The sequence below is a fragment of the Hypomesus nipponensis genome, chromosome 11 (assembly GCF_054491055.1).
Source record: "Hypomesus nipponensis isolate SF chromosome 11, ASM5449105v1, whole genome shotgun sequence".
Classification (NCBI taxonomy): Eukaryota; Metazoa; Chordata; class Actinopteri; order Osmeriformes; family Osmeridae; genus Hypomesus; species Hypomesus nipponensis.
The window spans coordinates 3810201-3829166 of record NC_140371.1 but is presented as its reverse complement, the minus strand read 5'-3'; the positions used below and the strand labels follow the sequence as shown (position 1 = coordinate 3829166).

The following is an 18966-nucleotide window of genomic DNA, read 5'->3' as shown; positions in this document are numbered from 1 at the left end:
CCACGGCATCTGTCCTTCCACGCGATTGTGATAGATACTTCCTATAGGCCTATGATATGGTAGTTATAGTAAGCCTATACCTTTCATGTTATAACTGATGCATTAGACTGTAGCCTACTGGTAAGCACATGACATGAGGCGTGTATGTAAAATCACAGTTCACGAGCAACGTCCTTAAGGAGGACATTGTGACCCGCATCTACGAGCCTCCCATGACTGTATCTCTTCTGGCGCCGAGTTGCTGCTGATAAAGACAGGGCAAGGTTGCCTGGACTTGGTATCAAATGCAGGCTGCAGCTACGCCCCTGGAATGCAACTACAATATTTTCCATATTCACGGAGGTTACACATGAATGGGGAGAAAGCAGCTTCTCTGTGCTCTATAAAGTCGTCTCATAAATGGTGTAATAAAACGTTCCTATTGAAAAGAACACCGTTTTGCTCCAAGAACAGACTGTCAAACTGAGCCTACTCGGACAGTAGTCCAAGGCAAATTGCTGGGCCATACGGAAGAATATATATATATATAAACAAATTGAATCATAGGCTACCCAACAACGATGTAGCCTAACTTCAGAAAGTGTATGGCTAAATCCCCGAAAACAAAGCATCACAGAATTCTTCATCAGTGCTGAAGCACCCAATACACCCAGACGTGGACCACTGGTTTTATACCTCCCCCTTGTGTTTCATTTAGTATAATTCAGTCATAGCCAAGACAATTAATTTTCTGTGAACGCTTTTCATAAAGGCACATGTTGCTCTTTGATGAGAGAGCGAGAGAGAGAGAGAGAGAGAGAGAGAGGTAGAGGGCCGACTGCAAGCCTTGCCGCTAGATATGTCTCTCAATGTCACAACCTGAGGGACAGTGAACCAACCCTGTACAACTGTTAAAACCTGTCTGTATATTAACAAGCATTTATGTGTTACTGTTACTCTTACTATGCTACTGTTATAGTATACTACCATATTATTATTGTTATAATGTAAATGCTATGATACATATATTACTGTAAAATGTCCTTTCAATATGGACTGCTTTGGCAATACTGCTCAACCCGAACTGTCATGCCAATAAAGCATTCTGAACTGAACTGAGAGAGAGAGAGAGAGAGAGAGAGAGAGAGAGAGAGAGAGAGAGAGAGAGAGAGAGAGAGAGAGAGAGAGAGAGAGAGAAAGAAAGCTAAACTGCCAGATTCTAAATAATGTAGGCTATGTAAAGGTTACCTATATTTTCTTTTCTCCCCCCAAGAAAAAAACGGCATTATGTCGCCAAGCTAAAACCTGCAATTAGAGACAGGTGTGGGTGCAGAACAAAAACAGCAACACGGGGAAGCTACGGCTGACAGACGTGACCGCCGCGTCTCATAGTAAACATCTAAGCGACGTAATGCCATCGCTTGGGCATTTGTAGTAATTCGCTGGTAAAGTTCACTGTAGGTTTACACGAGTAGTGTGCAGATCGTGCGTCGGAAGAACCAAGCGTCCAAAACGAGGTGATACTATTTCACAGTAGCACGCCCATAGAGGTCCGAGGAAAAGGAAATAGATCGAACAAGCGAACTGTCCTTACTAGCTAGTAGCGTTAGCTGCACAACTAATTTAGGAATACGCACAGATATTGCAATGGACAAGCTACGTCGTGTACTAAGTGGTCAAGAAGAAAATGAGGAGTTAGGGCTTACAGCACAGGTAAAGTACAGTAACTACAGCTCGTTGGCAAACCAGTTTAACTGGGAATATTTTAACTGATCTTGTTCTAGCACCCCGACTACTCTGGTGACTTTTACGTGACACGATATTATGTCTAGTTTACTGAAAAACGGATATTGTTGTTTAAATAAAAATAGTTTGATAGCTATTTGCTTTAATTCTTGAGTTGCCTCAAAATACTAGTTTTGTATTATTTGACTTATTCAACTATTCTTGCCACAGTAAAACCCAGTTGACAGCTGGTCAATACTAGGCTAGCTACCGTAGCTAAGCTCCCCAAGGCAAGTCGGCAAGCTGTCAAATTCAGATGACATTGCCACCTGTAGTTAGTTTGTTTGCTAGCTCGCCGATCTGGTTAGTAGTACAGCTGTTGACCTTCCTTAGGAAATACACTTTTGAGACACTTCCTTTTCCCACTAATTTTATAAAATGTGAAGTATAATTGAATGTATTGCCACTCTTTTCATGCTTTCGTAAGGATACTGAAGGCCATAGAAGGTAAGTTGAAGGTTTAAAGACTAGCCTATGAACGAATGTCTCCTGAAAACACTTGATCGTATGGCATAACTTAGTAATGCCGTTGCTAAATACACGGTAGTACCAGCGGTTAGGCCTGTGTATCTCTAATCAGATCGTGCCATATCATCAGTGAGTCATGTGATGTGGATGTTGGGATGTTATCGTGCTCGTGGTGGTCTAGGCCAGGCCAAGCCCCCCCCCTGTGTGTGTGTGTGTGTGTGTTTGTGCGTGCGTTTGTGCGTGCGTGCGTGTGTGTGGGCCGCTGCCCATCTTGTGACTTCCTGCTATTGTTTTCCTGCAGGTCCTGGATGCCTCCACGCTCAGCTACAGCACCAGGGTCAAGTGGTTCATCATCTGCTTCGCAGGAGGCGTCCTCTGCTCCATACTAGTCAGTGGGGATAGAACACACAAACACACAGACAGACACACATACTGACTGACTACATTTAAGATTCAGCCACCTACTTGTCTCAACGTGAGTCTCCGTCTAAATACAGGAACAGGCTCATAGTATTCTGACAGAGGTTGGTGCAACAGAGCCTACAGCTGTGTCTGACAGGCGTTGGTGCAGCAGAGCCTACAGCTGTGTCTGACAGGCGTTGGTGCAGCAGAGCCTACAGCTGTGTCTGACAGGCGTTGGTGCAGCAGAGCCTACAGCTGTGTCTGACAGGCGTTGGTGCAGCAGAGCCTACAGCTGTGTCTGACAGGCGTTGGTGCAGCAGAGCCTACAGCTGTGTCTGACAGGCGTTGGTGCAGCAGAGCCTACAGCTGTGTCTGACAGGCGTTGGTGCAGCAGAGCCTACAGCTGTGTCTGACAGGCGTTGGTGCAGCAGAGCCTACAGCTGTGCTGTGCTTTGGTTCAGGGGGCTAGTCCAACACAGTAGTACACATTGTGTAGTCAGTAATGTTACGTAGCAGGGGAAGAACACAGTAGGCAGAGGCCTGTCCCCGAGGCTGCAGCTGGGCCAGTACAGTGTATAGGACTGAGGGCCCCCACTGTGAATGCTGAATCCCACTGTCAGGACCACCCTTATATATCCACAATCACTATTTATTTAATTGAGCTTTATACAAAGTTACAGACAAATAGTTACAGCTTTACATTTAGTCATTTAGCATAGACGTTCTTATCCAGAGCGACTTACAGTAAGTACAGAAAGGCAAGTAGGGTGAAGTGGCTTGCCCAAGGACACAACGTCATTTTGCACAGCCTGGAATCAAACCGGCAACCTGATTAATAGCCAGATTCCCTAACTGCTCAGCCATCTGACCCCGCTTAGCCGCTGAGCTTTTATACAAACAAATTACATTCAAGCAGCCTACTCAATGCTGGAAAATACTGTTTGTGTATTTCATATTTGTACTCTCAGCATAACTGAAATACTTCCTGTCACCAAACAGTTTATTAGTTTCCTCTGACTAAGCTGAATTTAGTGTTTCTTGGCAACATGTTTTGCCGTGTGTTTCCTCATGCCTGGTGATTCTGCATCAGCTGGCTGTTTGCCACATGGAAACTGGTCCCACACCATCAGCACAGAGCAGGCAACATCTCTCTGCTGCGCACGCCTCGTCAAACCGCCACACCACTGTTTCCTGGTGCCATGTCGCTAGGCTAGTGTCGTCAACCAGGACATGAGCCTGTGAAGCAAGGCTAGTGCCTGAAGCCTCACTGTCTGTATGATCCTCAGGGCAGTGTTTCTTCTGACTCATGATCACGTTAAGACTGATTTGTGTGTGGATTAGACCGCACTGTGTCCCCTGAAAGCTTTGCTAGGTCTGAGCTGAAATTCTCTGTAGTACTGACCCTGTCCACTAGATGGAGCGCACACCAAAAAGGTTTCAGAGTAAACTTGGATCTTTATGTAGTACTGATTACATTTGACATTCATTTAGTAGATACTTTTATACAAAGCAATGTACAAATAGTGTATATAGATACATTTTTTGTGCAAAACCTAAAGTATGCTTTCCAAAAGAAGTGATATTAGACATTAACTAATCCAACTACTCTTGTTAATTATAATCGGTCAGACCTGCCTCGATTTATATTATTCATGATGTATCAATAAAACATGGTTAATAAAATGTTCGAATAATACATGGTTGTTATGAATGATAAAATGTGGTTGTGGAAAGTGATAAAAGCATGGATATGATTGTGGTGAGAATGATTGCGATATGTGATAGCAAGATTGTGATTGTAATAAAGCCTGATTATGATAATGTGGTTCTGATCGTGTTGAATGATAGAGCATGACTGTGATCTAATTACCCTGTTATTCCCCAGGGCACAGCGTTGTTATTCCTACCCAATGGTTCCAAGCTGTTTGCTGTGTTCTACACGCTAGGAAACCTGTCAGCAATCTCCAGGTAAGACTTCTGTGGGTCCGCGGCAGGGGGACCTCACTCTGACGGTAGTGATGCAGTACAGCTGGCGCTGTTTTGTGTTTCAGTCATGTCAGGATTAAGGTGGATGGTGTCGTCAGTGTAAGAAAGGCCCTAATACAATCAAATGGAACTGATTCTAGTGGTTGAGGTCTGGACATTCAGATCTTGTGGGAGAGTCAGGAAGGAGTTGACTCCCCTGAGGCTGGCTGTGTGACCCGCCAGGCTGGGACACCCCGCCCTGTCTGAGCCGCTCGGATCCCTGATGCTGCACTTGACATGATGGACGAGGGGCTAGGCCTTTTGTCCACGCTTGAAAAATGACCCATCAATAATTAGGCTGGTGACCCGCTACCAGGAGCCTGTCCAGTGAATTCAACCAGGAAATACAAACAGGTATTAGTCAGTGGCAGTTTGGTCTACTGATATACTGATGGAGACAGACACAGACTCGTCCTTGTTCAGGCCTACTGTCCTGGTCAGCTCCTCCTCCTGTCGTAGTCAGCTCCTCCTCCTGTCCTGGTCAGCCCCTTTTCCTGTCCTAGTCAGCTCCTCTTCCTGTCCTAGTCAGCTCCTCCTCCTGTCCTGGTCAGCTCCTCCTCCTGTCCTGGTCAGCTCCTCCTCCTGTCGTTGTCAGCTCCTCCTCATGTCCTGGTCAGCTCCTCCTCCTGTCGTTGTCAGCTCCTCCTCATGTCCTGGTCAGCTCCTCCTCCTGTCCTGGTCAGCTCCTCCTCCTGTCCTGGTCAGCTCCTCCTCCTGTCCTGGTCAGCTCCTCCTCCTGTCCTGGTCAGCTCCTCCTCATGTCGTTGTCAGCTCCTCCTCATGTCCTGGTCAGCTCCTCCTCATGTCGTAGTCAGCTCCTCCTCCTGTCCTGGAGCTGAACATCACGTCACAAGAACACATTCATGCTTTGGGACCTGTTTGTCTGTTGTTCTTGTTGACAGCTGCTGTGTTTGTTTACAGGATGTGTGAGACAGTGGCCTCATATTGGGCGAAAGAAACGGTGTAGAGTTCAGATGTCTTTGTCTCGGTAAGATGAGGGCTCTGAGCCAGGGACACCAGTCACCTCTGAGTGTCCTGTCAGCTGTGTCACACGCTGGCTCGTCTGCTTCACAGGTATCTTTAGTCTCGAGTGTTTACACTCAGAAACTGGGTCAGCGTTTGCATTGTGTTCGGAGCCCTTCCGTCTCCAGGCTGGTGTTTGGAGCAGGTTGGTGGCCACGGTAACGTTGACGGCTAAAGCAGCAGTTGGGTGTGAGTCAGGACGTGTCGTCAGCTGTCCTGTAGGGGTCCCGTCCCAGCCTGTGTGTTGGAGACCTCTGGAGAGGGGCTGCCTGGGAGCCACGAGGGCTCTGTCCCCTGGTCATCTGACCTGTGTTTTGCAGGAAGCAGGGACATTATCTTTATCTGCTGATATCGTGAATTGGTGTGACAAATATTAACTTGAAACGAGAAAACAAGCCCAACAGAACTGGTGTCCTTCACTCAGGGTCTGTCTGCCTGTCATCCTGTCCGTCTGTCTGTCTGCCTTCCTACCTTTTGATTTCATATTTTTCTTATTTTATTTATTTTGGGAGTGTGTATATGAAAGTGAGTATTGTTTTAGAGGCTGCACAAGTACATTTCGTTGTATGGTTTTACTGCACAATGACAAATAAAGTAATCTAATCTGCCTGTCTGTCTGTCTACCTGTCTGTCAGACTGTGCCAGGTAGCCTAGGTTACCAGAGCAGACACAAACACCTCTCTGTCTCTCTCTCTCTGACCACAAACACCTCTGCAACAATCTGCTGTATCACAGCCAGCCTTACCGTAACCCTCTGGGTGATCCTGCGCTGGTATCTGCTGCGCTTCAGGGAGAATGTGACCAGTTTGAGCTCCAAACATGACAAATTAGACTAGTATGTACAAATGGTCTAAAATGTCGGTCATGGCCTTACTGTGCTTCGTGTTTGTGTTTGGTGAAAACTGATCATCTCTCTGTAAGAATGGGTGATAATTCCTGGGTGCAAGGGGCTGATTGAAGCCTGCGGTGTTGCTAGCTGATCTAACAATGCAACAAGACATCCTGCATCCACAGGGCTGCCTGCTGTCTGTTTTGACTGGCAGCTCTGTCTTCTGCCCACGGCCACTTCATACAGACTCCTCCAGCCTCTCTACCTGTCAGAGAGACGGGGAGAGGGGGAGCCATTGTCTTGCCCACACACACAAACACACTCTCACAAGGACAAACAAACATACACACACACACACACACACACACTTCACGCATACACTCAAACACAGCTCACAAGCACACACACAGTGAGATGTGGGATGGCAAATGTTGACTTTACTGTTCTGTGTGTCTCCTGCAGCACCTGCTTCCTGATGGGGCCTCTGAAACAACTGAAGCGCATGTTCGAGCCCACCAGACTGATAGCAACCTGTGTCATGCTGGTAACCTCACCTCTTCTCCCCCCACCTCACCCCTTCTCTCTCCCAGCTCAATTCTTGTCCCCCCACCTTATCCCTTCTCTCTCAATTAACCCCTGCTCCTCCCACCTCCCCCACCTCCCCCCTTCTCTCTCTCCCCCCACCTCACCCCTCTCACCTCTCTCTCTCATCTCACTTCACCTATCTCCCACCTCACCCTTTCTCCCCCACTTCACCCCTTCTCCCCCCCACCTCACCCCTTCTCTGTCACTTCACCCCTTCTCCTCCCACCTCCCCCCTTGTCCCCCACACGTCACCCCTTCTCCCACCTCACCCTTTCTCCTCCCACCTCACCCCTTCTCTGTCACTTCACCCCTTTCTCCCCCACACCTCCCCCCTTCCCCCCCCCCCACCACGTCACCCCACCTCGCCCCATCATGCTGCTAGAGCATACCTGGGACACTCTTGTGAGATTAGTCACTTAATTAGAGTTGCATTGGGTTTGCATCACAGTTGCTGTTCATCACAGTTGCTGTTTGCTTATAGCCCCAGGTCTGTCTGTCTTCAGGTGGTACTGCTAAGCTGCTAGATGGCTGATGTAACCTAACCATGCTTACATTGAGAATGGATGTGATATGTACTATATTCTGTACAGTACCTACTAATGCAACAGTGCTTACAGAATTGTGTTTCAGGTAAACACCTGTGATCTTGATATGTGATGCATCAGTCTCACTGTGAGTGATGCCACTGTGAGTGGACATTAATAAGTGGATTATAGCAGTAGGCTTGTGTCCTCAGCAGGCAGGTGTGTGCCAAGCCTAGCGTGCCTGTAGCCTCCTGTAAGTCCCTCCTGAGGGGTGGACAACATATGCTTCCCTCCTTTTCTCCACCTTTCATTCTCCTCGTTCCTCTCCTCCATCACCTAATCCTATCCCTCTTCCTCCTCATCTTGCTTCTCTCCCGTGCTGCTTCCTTGGGCCAGTTGCATCATAATAGACCTGTCTGAATAGTCTGAGGCCGAATCCCAATACTCCCCCTTACCCCTTCCCCTTACCCCTTCCCCTTAGTTTTGCTTGTTCCCGTGAGAGCTAGTGGTGTCCCAATACTCTTTTTTGAGCTAGGGGTAGGGCTAAGACTAAGGGGTATACACCCCTTAAAAACAAGTAAGATTGGGAGCTTACTTGAAACCTAGGGCTACGTGAATACTGCGCGACCGGCAACAATGGCGGCCAGTAATATTTTCAGCTTAATTAATTTATTAAAAAATTAAGTCTTGTTTTGTGTTATACACAGTCCTGAACTTATATATTTGCAACCATTTTCCTAATTGAAACGTTTCTAAAAATCGCTACTTTGGTACGCTTATGTTACCGTGCTGAATTGCACAACAGTCCCGCTTCTCTCTGACTAGCATGTCTACAGTTTAAAGTAAACTCCATTAGCAGCGAATTTCGTTTAATATCAGTGCATAACACTACTTGCTTTGGAGATATCGATACGTGCTAGATGACGTACCTGTAACCAAGTGGCGTCCTATTTCTTAGGGATATGTAGCCCTTACCCCTCAGTTTTGAGGGCCAAGGGCTAGGGGTAAACTAATGGCTAGGGGGAAGAGGAAGGGGTAAGGGAGAGTATTTGGATTCGGCCTTAGACTTGCATGCAACTTTAAGTCCGACTTGCTATAGACACTTCAATTTACCTGTTGCATAAAGCTTAACAATCAGTGACTAATGTAAGACTGACTTAGCTAGCCTGTTGCGCTTTGCATTATGGGTAAAATTAGACACTTAGCGAAAAAAGAAAAGATGGCGGACCAAACAGTGACACTTAACAGTGAAAGATTGATACATTTTAACCTGATGAAAACCTATATATGTTGGAGGAATACAATATTGAAAAAGTTGTCTTATTAACAAATAAAGGGTGACCAGATTTGAGTTTGTGAAAAGGTATCTAACAGATTTTCTTTAAAGGTTTTCAATGTCTTCTATGAGAGTGTAAGTTAGTTATAGGTGCTGATCTGTGGGCATCAGTATAGTCCTCCTGCTTGTAAAATAAAATAAAAAATAAAACAAATAAAAATGTATTTAGGCTACTAAGCTGTGTGTGGACTGGGCCCTTCCTGTAAGTCCTGACGTATATATGAGTGTTTCTAACACTCCTAAAAGTGTTTCTGTTCTGGTGATGCCCAGACGAGGTGCCACACATCCCCAGGGCCCCTGGCACATGGACATTTGCTGTCTGAAGGAGAGATCCCTTAAATTAGCGACTCCCTCTCCGGTCACCGTAGTAGTGTTATCCCTCCATGGTAGTAATGTTATCCCTCCATGGTAGTAATGTTATCCCTCCATGGTAGTAATGTTATCCCTCCATGGTGGTAGTGTTATCCCTCCATGGTGGTAGTGTTATTGACATTTAGTCAATTAACAGACGCTCCAGAGCGACTTGCAGTAAGTACAGGGTCATTCTCCCCGGGGCAAGTAGGGTGATGTGCCTTGCCCAAGGACACAACGTCATTTTGCACGGCAGGGAATCGAACCTTCTGATTAATAGCCCAACTCCCTAACCGCTCAGCCACCTGACCCCATGTTATCCCTCCATGGTAGTAGTGTTATCCCTCCATCGTGGTAGTGTTGTCCCTCCATGATAGTAGTGTTATCCCTCCATGGTGGTAATGTTGTCCCTCCATGGTGGTAGTGTTGTCCCTCCATGGTGGTAGTGTTGTCCCTCCATGGTGGTAGTGTTGTCCCTCCATGGTAGTAGTTGTCATTGTGCGAGAAGCTGACCTCTGCCTTTCTCCCCACAGCTGTGCCTGATCCTGACCCTCTGTGCTGTCTTCTGGGTAAGTTTCTTCCCTCTTCAGAAGGTGTCTGACCTCCTGGAGAGCTGCTCACCTGTGACCTACCACTCCCAACCCTAATGTAGGCCACCTGTGGTGGGTCAGTGTCCCACCTATGGAAGTATTGTGGGATATTGTCCCCTGTCTGTGATTCGGGGACTCTCAGCTCTGATGTAGCGGGTTCTCCAGGAGCACCTGACAGGACCACCCTGGCTCTGTGGAGAGCTGTTGCCTTCTGTGACCTCTACAACTGCTCTTTGTTAATGACTAAAACAAGATCTGATATATCTCCATCTTCCTTTCTCTCCATCTCTCTTTCTCCCTCTCTCTCTCTCTCCCCCTCTTTCCTTCCATCTCTCCCTCTTGCTGTCTCTCTCTCTTTGCTCATCCCTCCAGTGGGGGAAAAAAGGTCTGGCCATTATCTTCTGTATCCTGCAGTTCCTGGCTATGACATGGTAAGCCGTCATAGTAATGCTGGCGTCCTCCTCACTGGCGTGAGACACACAGGGCTGGGAGACCGGGAGGTTATGTTGTGCTAGCTAACTTTCTGTCGGGTGTAGTCTTTGATCCAGTGTTGATGTGTCTTTGTGGGTGTATTTGTGTGTTTTGCCAACAGTGTGTGTTTATATTGTTGGGTGTTGCTAGCAGTGGCCGTTAACAACAAACCTGGGGTGATGCTAACAGTGGGTGATGCTAACAGTCGGTGATGTTAACAGTGGGTATTGCTAACAGTGGGCAATGCTAACAGTGGGGGTTGCTAGCAGTGGGCGTTAACAACTAACATTCTAAAAGTGTTTGATGGTACCAGTCTGTGATGCTAACAGTGGGTGATGCTAACAGTCGGTGATGCTAATAGTGGGTATTGCTAACAGTGGGCGATGCTAACAGTGGGTATTGCTAACAGTGGGTGATGCTAACAGTGGGTCATCCTAGTAGTGGGTGTTACAAGCAGGACATTTTGCTAACAGTACAAGTCACTTGCTAACACTTTGTGTTAATAAGATGTCTGGCTTGGCTGACAGACAGCTGAGCTGCCTTACTTGGCAGGTGCTAAATCCTGTTAGTGAGTAAACAGAAAGATAAGCACTGTGAGGCTAGCACCTCCACCACCTCCCTGCCTTACCCTAGTTTCCCTGCTCACCGTCAGTCCATCAGGCAGGTCAGTTGATAACAAGGCTGTGGTCTGTGCAGGTGTGTGGGCTGGGTTGTTTGGGCCCTGTGACCTCAGCCTCTACCCTTCTCCTTGTCCCTGCCTTTCTCTCTCTCCATATCCCCTTACCTGCCTCAGTCCCTCTCTCTCTCTCTCTTGGTGTCCTTGTTTCCTGCCTGTGTCTGTCTCTCCCTGTCTCTCTCCCTGTCCCTCCGTCTGCCCATGTCCCGCCTCTGTCCCTGTCCTACTGTCCCAGCCTCTGTCCCTGTCCTGCCCATGCCTCCCTCCCTGTCCCTGCCTCTATCCTTCCTGCCTCCAAAGGGACAGATGGGCAGCACCCCCTCTGTGTAGAGCTAACCCTGACCTCCGCACATGTTGAGGATGGACTTAACAGCGCCTCTCTAAGCGCTTGCTGACCCAGAGCTGCCATGGCCCTGGAGATCACAGGTGGGAGATCAGCGGTGTCTAGATGCTTAGAGACACACCACCTCACCTCACCAAGGAGGAGCAGAGCCTAGACACACCACCTCACCTCACCAAGGAGGAGCAGAGCCTAGACACACCACCTCACCTCACCAAGGAGGAGCAGAGCCTAGACACACCACCTCACCTCACCAAGGAGGAGCAGAGCCTAGACACACCACCTCACCTCACCAAGGAGGAGCAGAGCCTAGAGACACACCACCTCACCTCACCAAGGAGGAGCAGAGCCTAGAGACACCACCTCACCTCACCAAGGAGGAGCAGAGCCTAGAGACACACCACCTCACCTCACCAAGGAGGAGCAGAGCCTAGAGACACACCACCTCACCTCACCAAGGAGGAGCAGAGCTTAGAGACACCACCTCACCTCACCAAGGAGGAGCAGAGCCTAGAGACACACCACCTCACCTCACCAAGGAGGAGCAGAGCCTAGAGACACCACCTCACCTCACCAAGGAGGAGCAGAGCCTAGAGACACCACCTCACCTCACCAAGGAGGAGCAGAGCCTAGACACACCACCTCACCTCACCAAGGAGGAGCAGAGCCTAGACACACCACCTCACCTCACCAAGGAGGAGCAGAGCCTAGAGACACCACCTCACCTCACCAAGGAGGAGCAGAGCCTAGAGACACACCACCTCACCAAGGAGGAGCAGAGCCTAGACACACCACCTCACCTCACCAAGGAGGAGCAGAGCCTAGAGACACCACCTCACCTCACCAAGGAGGAGCAGAGCCTAGAGACACCACCTCACCTCACCAAGGAGGAGCAGAGCCTAGACACACCACCTCACCTCACCAAGGAGGAGCAGAGCCTAGACACACCACCTCACCTCACCAAGGAGGAGCAGAGCCTAGAGACACCACCTCACCTCACCAAGGAGGAGCAGAGCCTAGAGACACACCACCTCACCAAGGAGGGGCAGGGCCTAGACACACCACCTCACCTCACCAAGGAGGAGCAGAGCCTAGAGACACACCACCTCACCAAGGAGGAGCAGAGCCTAGACACACCACCTCACCTCACCAAGGAGGAGCAGAGCCTAGAGACACACCACCTCACCTCACCAAGGAGGAGCAGAGCCCAGACACACCACCTCACCTCACCAAGGAGGAGCAGAGCCTAGAGACACACCACCTCACCTCACCAAGGAGGAGCAGAGCCTAGAGACACACCACCTCACCTCACCAAGGAGGAGCAGAGCCTAGACACACCACCATACCTCACCAAGGAGGAGCAGAGCCTAGAGACACACCACCTCACCAAGGAGGAGCAGAGCCTAGAGACACACCACCTCACCAAGGAGGAGCAGAGCCCAGACACACCACCTCACCTCACCAAGGAGGAGCAGAGCCTAGAGACACACCACCTCACCTCACCAAGGAGGAGCAGAGCCTAGAGACACACCACCTCACCTCACCAAGGAGGAGCAGAGCTTAGAGACACACCACCTCACCTCACCAAGGAGGAGCAGAGCTTAGAGACACACCACCTCACCTCACCAAGGAGGAGCAGAGCCTAGACACACCACCTCACCTCACCAAGGAGGAGCAGAGCCTAGAGACACACCACCTCACCTCACCAAGGAGGAGCAGAGCCTAGACACACCACCTCACCTCACCAAGGAGGAGCAGAGCCTAGAGACACACCACCTCACCTCACCAAGGAGGAGCAGAGCCTAGAGACACACCACCTCCCTTTGGAGTAGCCCTGTCTAGATCAACCTTGTCTGTCATCCCTCCCTTCACTTCCGCCTTCACTGCTCCTGAGAGCCAGCCGTTGCCCCGGCAACCGGCAGCTGGGTGTCCCAAGCCAAGTAATGGGGTAACGAGGACACGATCAACTCACACGTACGCACGTGTGTGTATGTGGAGCTGACACATACAGCATGTCTGTGTGGGGGCTGTGTGTCTGTGTGGGGGCTGTGTGTCTGTGTGGGGGCTGTGTGTCTGTGTGGGGGCTGTGTGTCTGCGGTAGAGGCCAGACCCAGGCTAGGCCAGACCCAGGCTAGACCAGACCCAGGCTAGACCAGACCCAGACCCAGGATAGGCCAGATCCAGGCTAGGCCAGACCCAGACCCAGGCTAGGCCAGACCCAGACCCAGGCTAGACCAGACCCAGGCTAGACCAGACCCAGACCCAGGATAGGCCAGATCCAGGCTAGGCCAGACCCAGATCCAGGCTAGGCCAGACCCAGGCGTGCTGTTCTCCTTGACAGGAGGTGATAGAACACATTCCTGCAGACTGCTCAGCGAGGCAGATCAAATACCACTCATACCAAAACAGACGTGCTGGTTAATGATTACTGTACGCACACTAATCATTGTGGTGAATGATCGCAGGATAGGCTACCTCACATCCTGCTCTCTAGAACTGGGTTGTTCTAGAACTGGGGTTGTGTACAACTGGCGTGTTCTAGAACTGGGGTTGTGTACAACTGGCGTGTTCTACATCTGGGATGTTATAGAACTGGGGTTGTGTAGAACTGGGGTGTCCTAGAACTGGGGTGTTCTAAACTGGGGTGGTTAGAATTGGGGACCAGATTACCTGTACACTATTATGAATGTTTTGTTTCAAATTTTAACTAAACTGAAACAGAAAGAGTATGTTAGATAAAGGAGTGTTACCCAACTCTCATGTATGTCTAACTAACCACAAACTCGCAAACCTTAACCCTCTTGGTTTATATAATGACCAGGTTTGTGTTATGTAAAATACATTTTCAAATTCTCTTGTCTCTTTTAATCTAATCTCATCTGTATCAAGGCAACTGTAGGTTTATCTGTGTCTCACAGTTGCACTTTAACGCAGCAGTTCATATAATCTTCAATTTAATTTGATTGTTGAGTAATATAGGGTTGTTTAAATCCTGACAGCTGACGTTGGTTGATGTCACTGACTACTGAAGTAACACTCCACTAACCTATTTTTCTCCCTCCCTCTTTCTCTCTATCTCTTTCTCTCTCTCCCCCTCTCTCTCCCTCGTTCTCTCTCCTTCTCCCTCTTTCTCATTCTCTCTCCATTTCTTTCTCTCCTTGTTTCTTTGTTCCTTTCTCTCTTGTCTCTTCCAGGTACAGCATCTCATACATTCCGTTTGCCAGGTAAGATCCAGAGACTTCCTCTCTGTGTCACTTCCTCTCTGTGTCACTTCCTCTCTGTGTCACTTCCTCTCTGTGTCACTTCCTCTCTGTGTCACTTCCCGTCTGTGTCACTCATCTGAAGCAGCTCCTCTGTCTCTGGGGAAGTTGGGCTGCTGGTCTCAGTGTCTCTGACCCTTTTCCAACTAGGATCTTTCAGAGCTGAAGTCTAACTGAAACATGTATAATTGACCCAAGTCCTGTGGCACAAATCTGATTTTTAAATTGTATTTAAATTGTATTTTTCTGTCTCCTATTATGATCTGTCTGAGTGCTTACGGTTCACCTTTTGGTGTGAGCTAGCAGGCCAGTTGCTATGTGTCTTAGTTACGGGATTACGGGAAACCCAGACACACCAACACTATCTCTAAAACTGTTCATCCACAAATGGCACTGTGCCCAGACACACATCAACACACACACAGACGCACGCACACAGACACACATCAACACACACACAGACGCACACACACGCACACAGATGCACACACACGCACACAGACACACATCAACACACGCACAGACGCACACACACGCACACAGACGCACACACACGCACACAGACAGACGCACACGCGCACACACACACAGACGCACTCACACAGACACACACAGTCACACACAGACGCACACACACGCACACAGACGCACACAGACACACACAGACGCACACACACACAGACGCACTCACACAGACACACACACACACGCACACACACACAGACAGCCACCGCTGGGATGTTTCTGTTTCAGTCACACAAAAACACCACAGAGAGCCAGATGATCCCAGAATGAAAACATGTTGTTATTTACCCCTAAACACCCTACTGTTTGGCTTCACCATATGGCACCCCCCACCCCCCTTCAGTCGAGGGACACGCAAATGGCTGCTTGTTATTCCCCACCATCAGGTTCAGCTCACAGTATGGAGGCTTTTTTGCCCATAAGGCTCTTTAAGATCCACAGTGTGGTAATCATGTGCTTTTTGCCGGATGATAATGAGTGATGAGCTGGACGCCTCAGCTTTGCTGTCTGATGTGTTAAGTGGTGCTTGAGGATGTTGGACTGGGGAGCTGAAGGTAGCCTAGCCACGTGGTCCTGGTGTCCTCTCTGCTCTCCATGACCAGAGCCGCAGCGTTGACCCTGGCCAGCTGTGAATGAGGAAATGTCTTATGTGGTGAGAGGTCTTACCGCCCTCCCTCTCTCCCTCCAAGTTGGAGAAACCCTAATCCCTTCTGACAGCTGAGGACCAACACCCCCCCCCCCCCGCACACACGCACTCGCGCCCCCCTGCTCACCTCCTCCCCCCTTAAGAGCAGAGAGACGAGAATGGAGAGGAGACAAAGAGCGCGTGTGAGCCTCCTCAATGGCTGTCCTGAGGAGCTAGAGTAGAACAGATCATCTGTTCTGAGGAGCTAGAGTAGAACAGATCATCAATACTGTTTTTCCTGATTTACAGCTACACATGCCCAGTGGTATGTTTACTCAAACTCCCTCCCTTGTTGTTCCCAGAGCATTAGGGCTTTTCGTGTGGGCAATAAATGGTTTTTCCCCTTTATCCAGTAAGCCTCTTGCTTAAATCCATTTTCATTTGGCAGATTGGATTATAGCCCAGCGGTGGTTGTTATTGCAGAGCTGACATGTACAGTATTGTGATCATTGAGCCACATCCCTCAATAAATACCATAATGCATGTATCACCCTTCTGCTCTGCTGGCCTCAACTCATCATCCTCAACCCTCTGAGTCAACTCATTATCATCCCTCCTCGTCACCTTCTGACTCACCCTCTACCTTACCCTCTACCTCAGCCTCAGACTCACCCTCTACCTCACCCTCCACTTCACCCTCCTCCTACCTGCAGAGCTCTGATGCTGTAATACGGTTTACTCTGGTAGCTGTAGAAAGGCTGCCCCAGGCTTCACAGGGCAGCGCCTGTGCATGTGGTCCAGCTACTTGTCTAGGCTGATTCTCTCAGCTGGTTAGCTGGTGCCCAACTCTATGCAAGAAAGCTATGTCTGCGCTTACCAGTTAAAATGCTGGTTAGCTAGCCAGGGCAAATCTGTTTCAATGCTAGCTAAGTAGCTTGCTAGGGCTTGCGAAATACAGTGCTAGCAAGCTGTGTCAGGGCTAGACAGGCTTAGTGTTAGCTCTGTGGCAGAGCTAGCTACCAGGTTAGCCATTGCTCGGTGCTTGAAAAGGGGACCACTTAGTGATTGATTATCTATTCATGAAGTGTTTTTGAAGCTAAAATAGCAGTCAGCCTGCTGTGGGGACTAAAAAAAGGAAAGGGGAAGAGGGCGGAGGAGAAGGGGTTGAAGAGGGGGGGATGCTGATGCTAAATGTTGTTTTTTTGTCCGAAGGGGGTGAGTGGGTTTGGTTTGTGTGTGTGAATGGGGATAAACTGCGAATCGAGATGTGGTCACCAGTCTCTCCACCAACCCCCTGCCTGCTCTGTTATGGTCTTTCCTCCGCTGTAGCCTTGGCTGCATTCATACCTTCTCAGGCTGACGGAGTCTGCATAGCAACACAGGGTGAAAGAGGAAGAGGATGGGATCAGGAGGAGAGAGAGACTGTGTGGAGAGAGGGGGAGGCAGGAAGTAGAATGTGACCTTGTTCTGCTGTTGCCTTGGTTACTGCCTGCATTGCATCATCCCACAGCACAGTATACCATACCTGAAGTGGTGGAATGAGAGAAGGGGAAGGAGGGCGAGGGGGAGGAAAGGAGATGGGGAAGAAAGGCGGGAGAGGGAGGGAGGGGTGGGACGGGACAGTTAGAGATGGTAACATCACTCTGAGCATGTGCTCCTTCCCCGTCAAAACACCCTTCATCTATTGATGAGCCCCACCCAGCTACCTCAACAAAACACCCTTCATCTATTGATGAGCCCCACCCAGCTACCTCAACAAAACACCCTTCATCTATTGATGAGCCCCACCCAGCTACCTCAACAAAACACCCTTCATCTATTGATGAGCCCCACCCAGCTACCTCAACAAAACACCCTTCATCTATTGATGAGCCCCACCTAGCTACCGCCCTGTGTGTGTGTGTGTGTGTGTGTGTGTGTGTGTGTGTGTGTGTGTGTGCGTGCGCGTGCGTGCGTGCGTGCGCACGCTTCCTGGATTATTACTTACTAAAGTCAGGGTGAATATGAACAACATGCCTAAATAAAGAATAAATGTTTTATTTTACATATGTTAGGGCAGTGTGCACCACAATATTTAAAATAAACCTAAACCCTAAATATACAAAATTATACTTATTTTGTTCTAGTTCCTGGAACAATTTCTTGTCCACATCTTAGGAACTATAAATGTCCCTGAGTTTGGCTTCTTACTGGACCTGAACTGATGTTTCTCTGTTTCTCTCCACAGAGATGCAGTGATGAAGTGCTTCACCACCTGTTTGAGTTAGTACTGCAGGATCCATTAGCCACAAGCCTGGTCCCAACATGCAAACTACAACAACAGATTATCTGTAAAATGTTTATTTTCAATTTTATAATAGTCTTTCCTCCTCTCCTCTGAATCTGTGTTTTCCTACTTTATACTGTGAAGCATACACGCCAGATACTATTCTGTCTGTATAACAGAATACTTAACATCAGAAATATTTTAGGAGTGTTTGCTTTTGGGTGTGAGAGTGTGGTGACTGCTTGAAATTAAAATATTTAAGAATGTTCCTAATATATGTAATGTCTTTCACTGTTATATCTGATTTGTAAAGTGCAGGGAAAGTACGTATTTGAACTTTTAATACAATGTTTGTACACCAAGTGCTTTATTGTTTTGTTTTTTTTAATTTTCTACTCCTTTTGTTAAGACAAAGTGGTATTTTAACTTTAGTTTCCACTTTAAGAAGTGTTAGAATTATGAGTTGCATTGAGTGTGAAATCAGAAGGATCTCCATGGAAAACTGTACTGATGCAGTAAACATTTAATTCACCCAAAGCTTTTGACTCATGTGTTCTGAACACCAGACTGATTCACAATGTCTGTGTGTGTGTCTGTGCAATCATGCCTGTGTGTGTGTGCGTGTGTGTGTTTGCGTCGGCCGTGTGTCTGCCCGTGTGTTTGTGTGTGCGCATGTGTCTGCCATGTGTCTACTATATGCGCATGTGTCTGCCATGTGTCTACTATGTGTCTACTATGTGCGCATGTGTCTGCCATGTGTGTGTGTGTATGTTGAAGGCAGTGATGCATAAAGAATTAGTCTGCTGTGTCCTCAGATGTAGAGCTTCAGCCTAATGGATCTCCAGGGTGACAGGGGAAACCCAGGGCGTAGTCTGTCTGTGTCCTGCCTCCTCTCTCCCCAGACCT

At 48.6% G+C, this 18966-nt stretch overlaps 1 protein-coding gene across 2 annotated transcripts; it reads left to right on the top strand.

Moving 5' to 3' along the window:
* Nucleotides 1-1324: 1324 nt before the first annotated feature.
* Nucleotides 1325-18597, top strand: sft2d1 (SFT2 domain containing 1). 2 transcript variants are annotated; one of them, XM_084710145.1, is made up of 8 exons: nt 1333-1692; nt 2534-2620; nt 4520-4602; nt 6974-7055; nt 9841-9876; nt 10270-10328; nt 14579-14608; nt 18022-18597. In XM_084710145.1, the coding sequence occupies exons 1-8, from the start codon at nt 1627-1629 to the stop codon at nt 18059-18061; spliced, it is 483 nt and encodes a 160-aa protein (XP_084566271.1). In that variant the 5' UTR covers nt 1333-1626; the 3' UTR covers nt 18062-18597. The 2 variants fall into 2 exon arrangements, with proteins under 2 accessions (XP_084566270.1, XP_084566271.1); XM_084710144.1 differs by lacking the exon at nt 10270-10328 and having other exon boundaries at nt 1325-1692.
* Nucleotides 18598-18966: the final 369 nt, after the last annotated feature.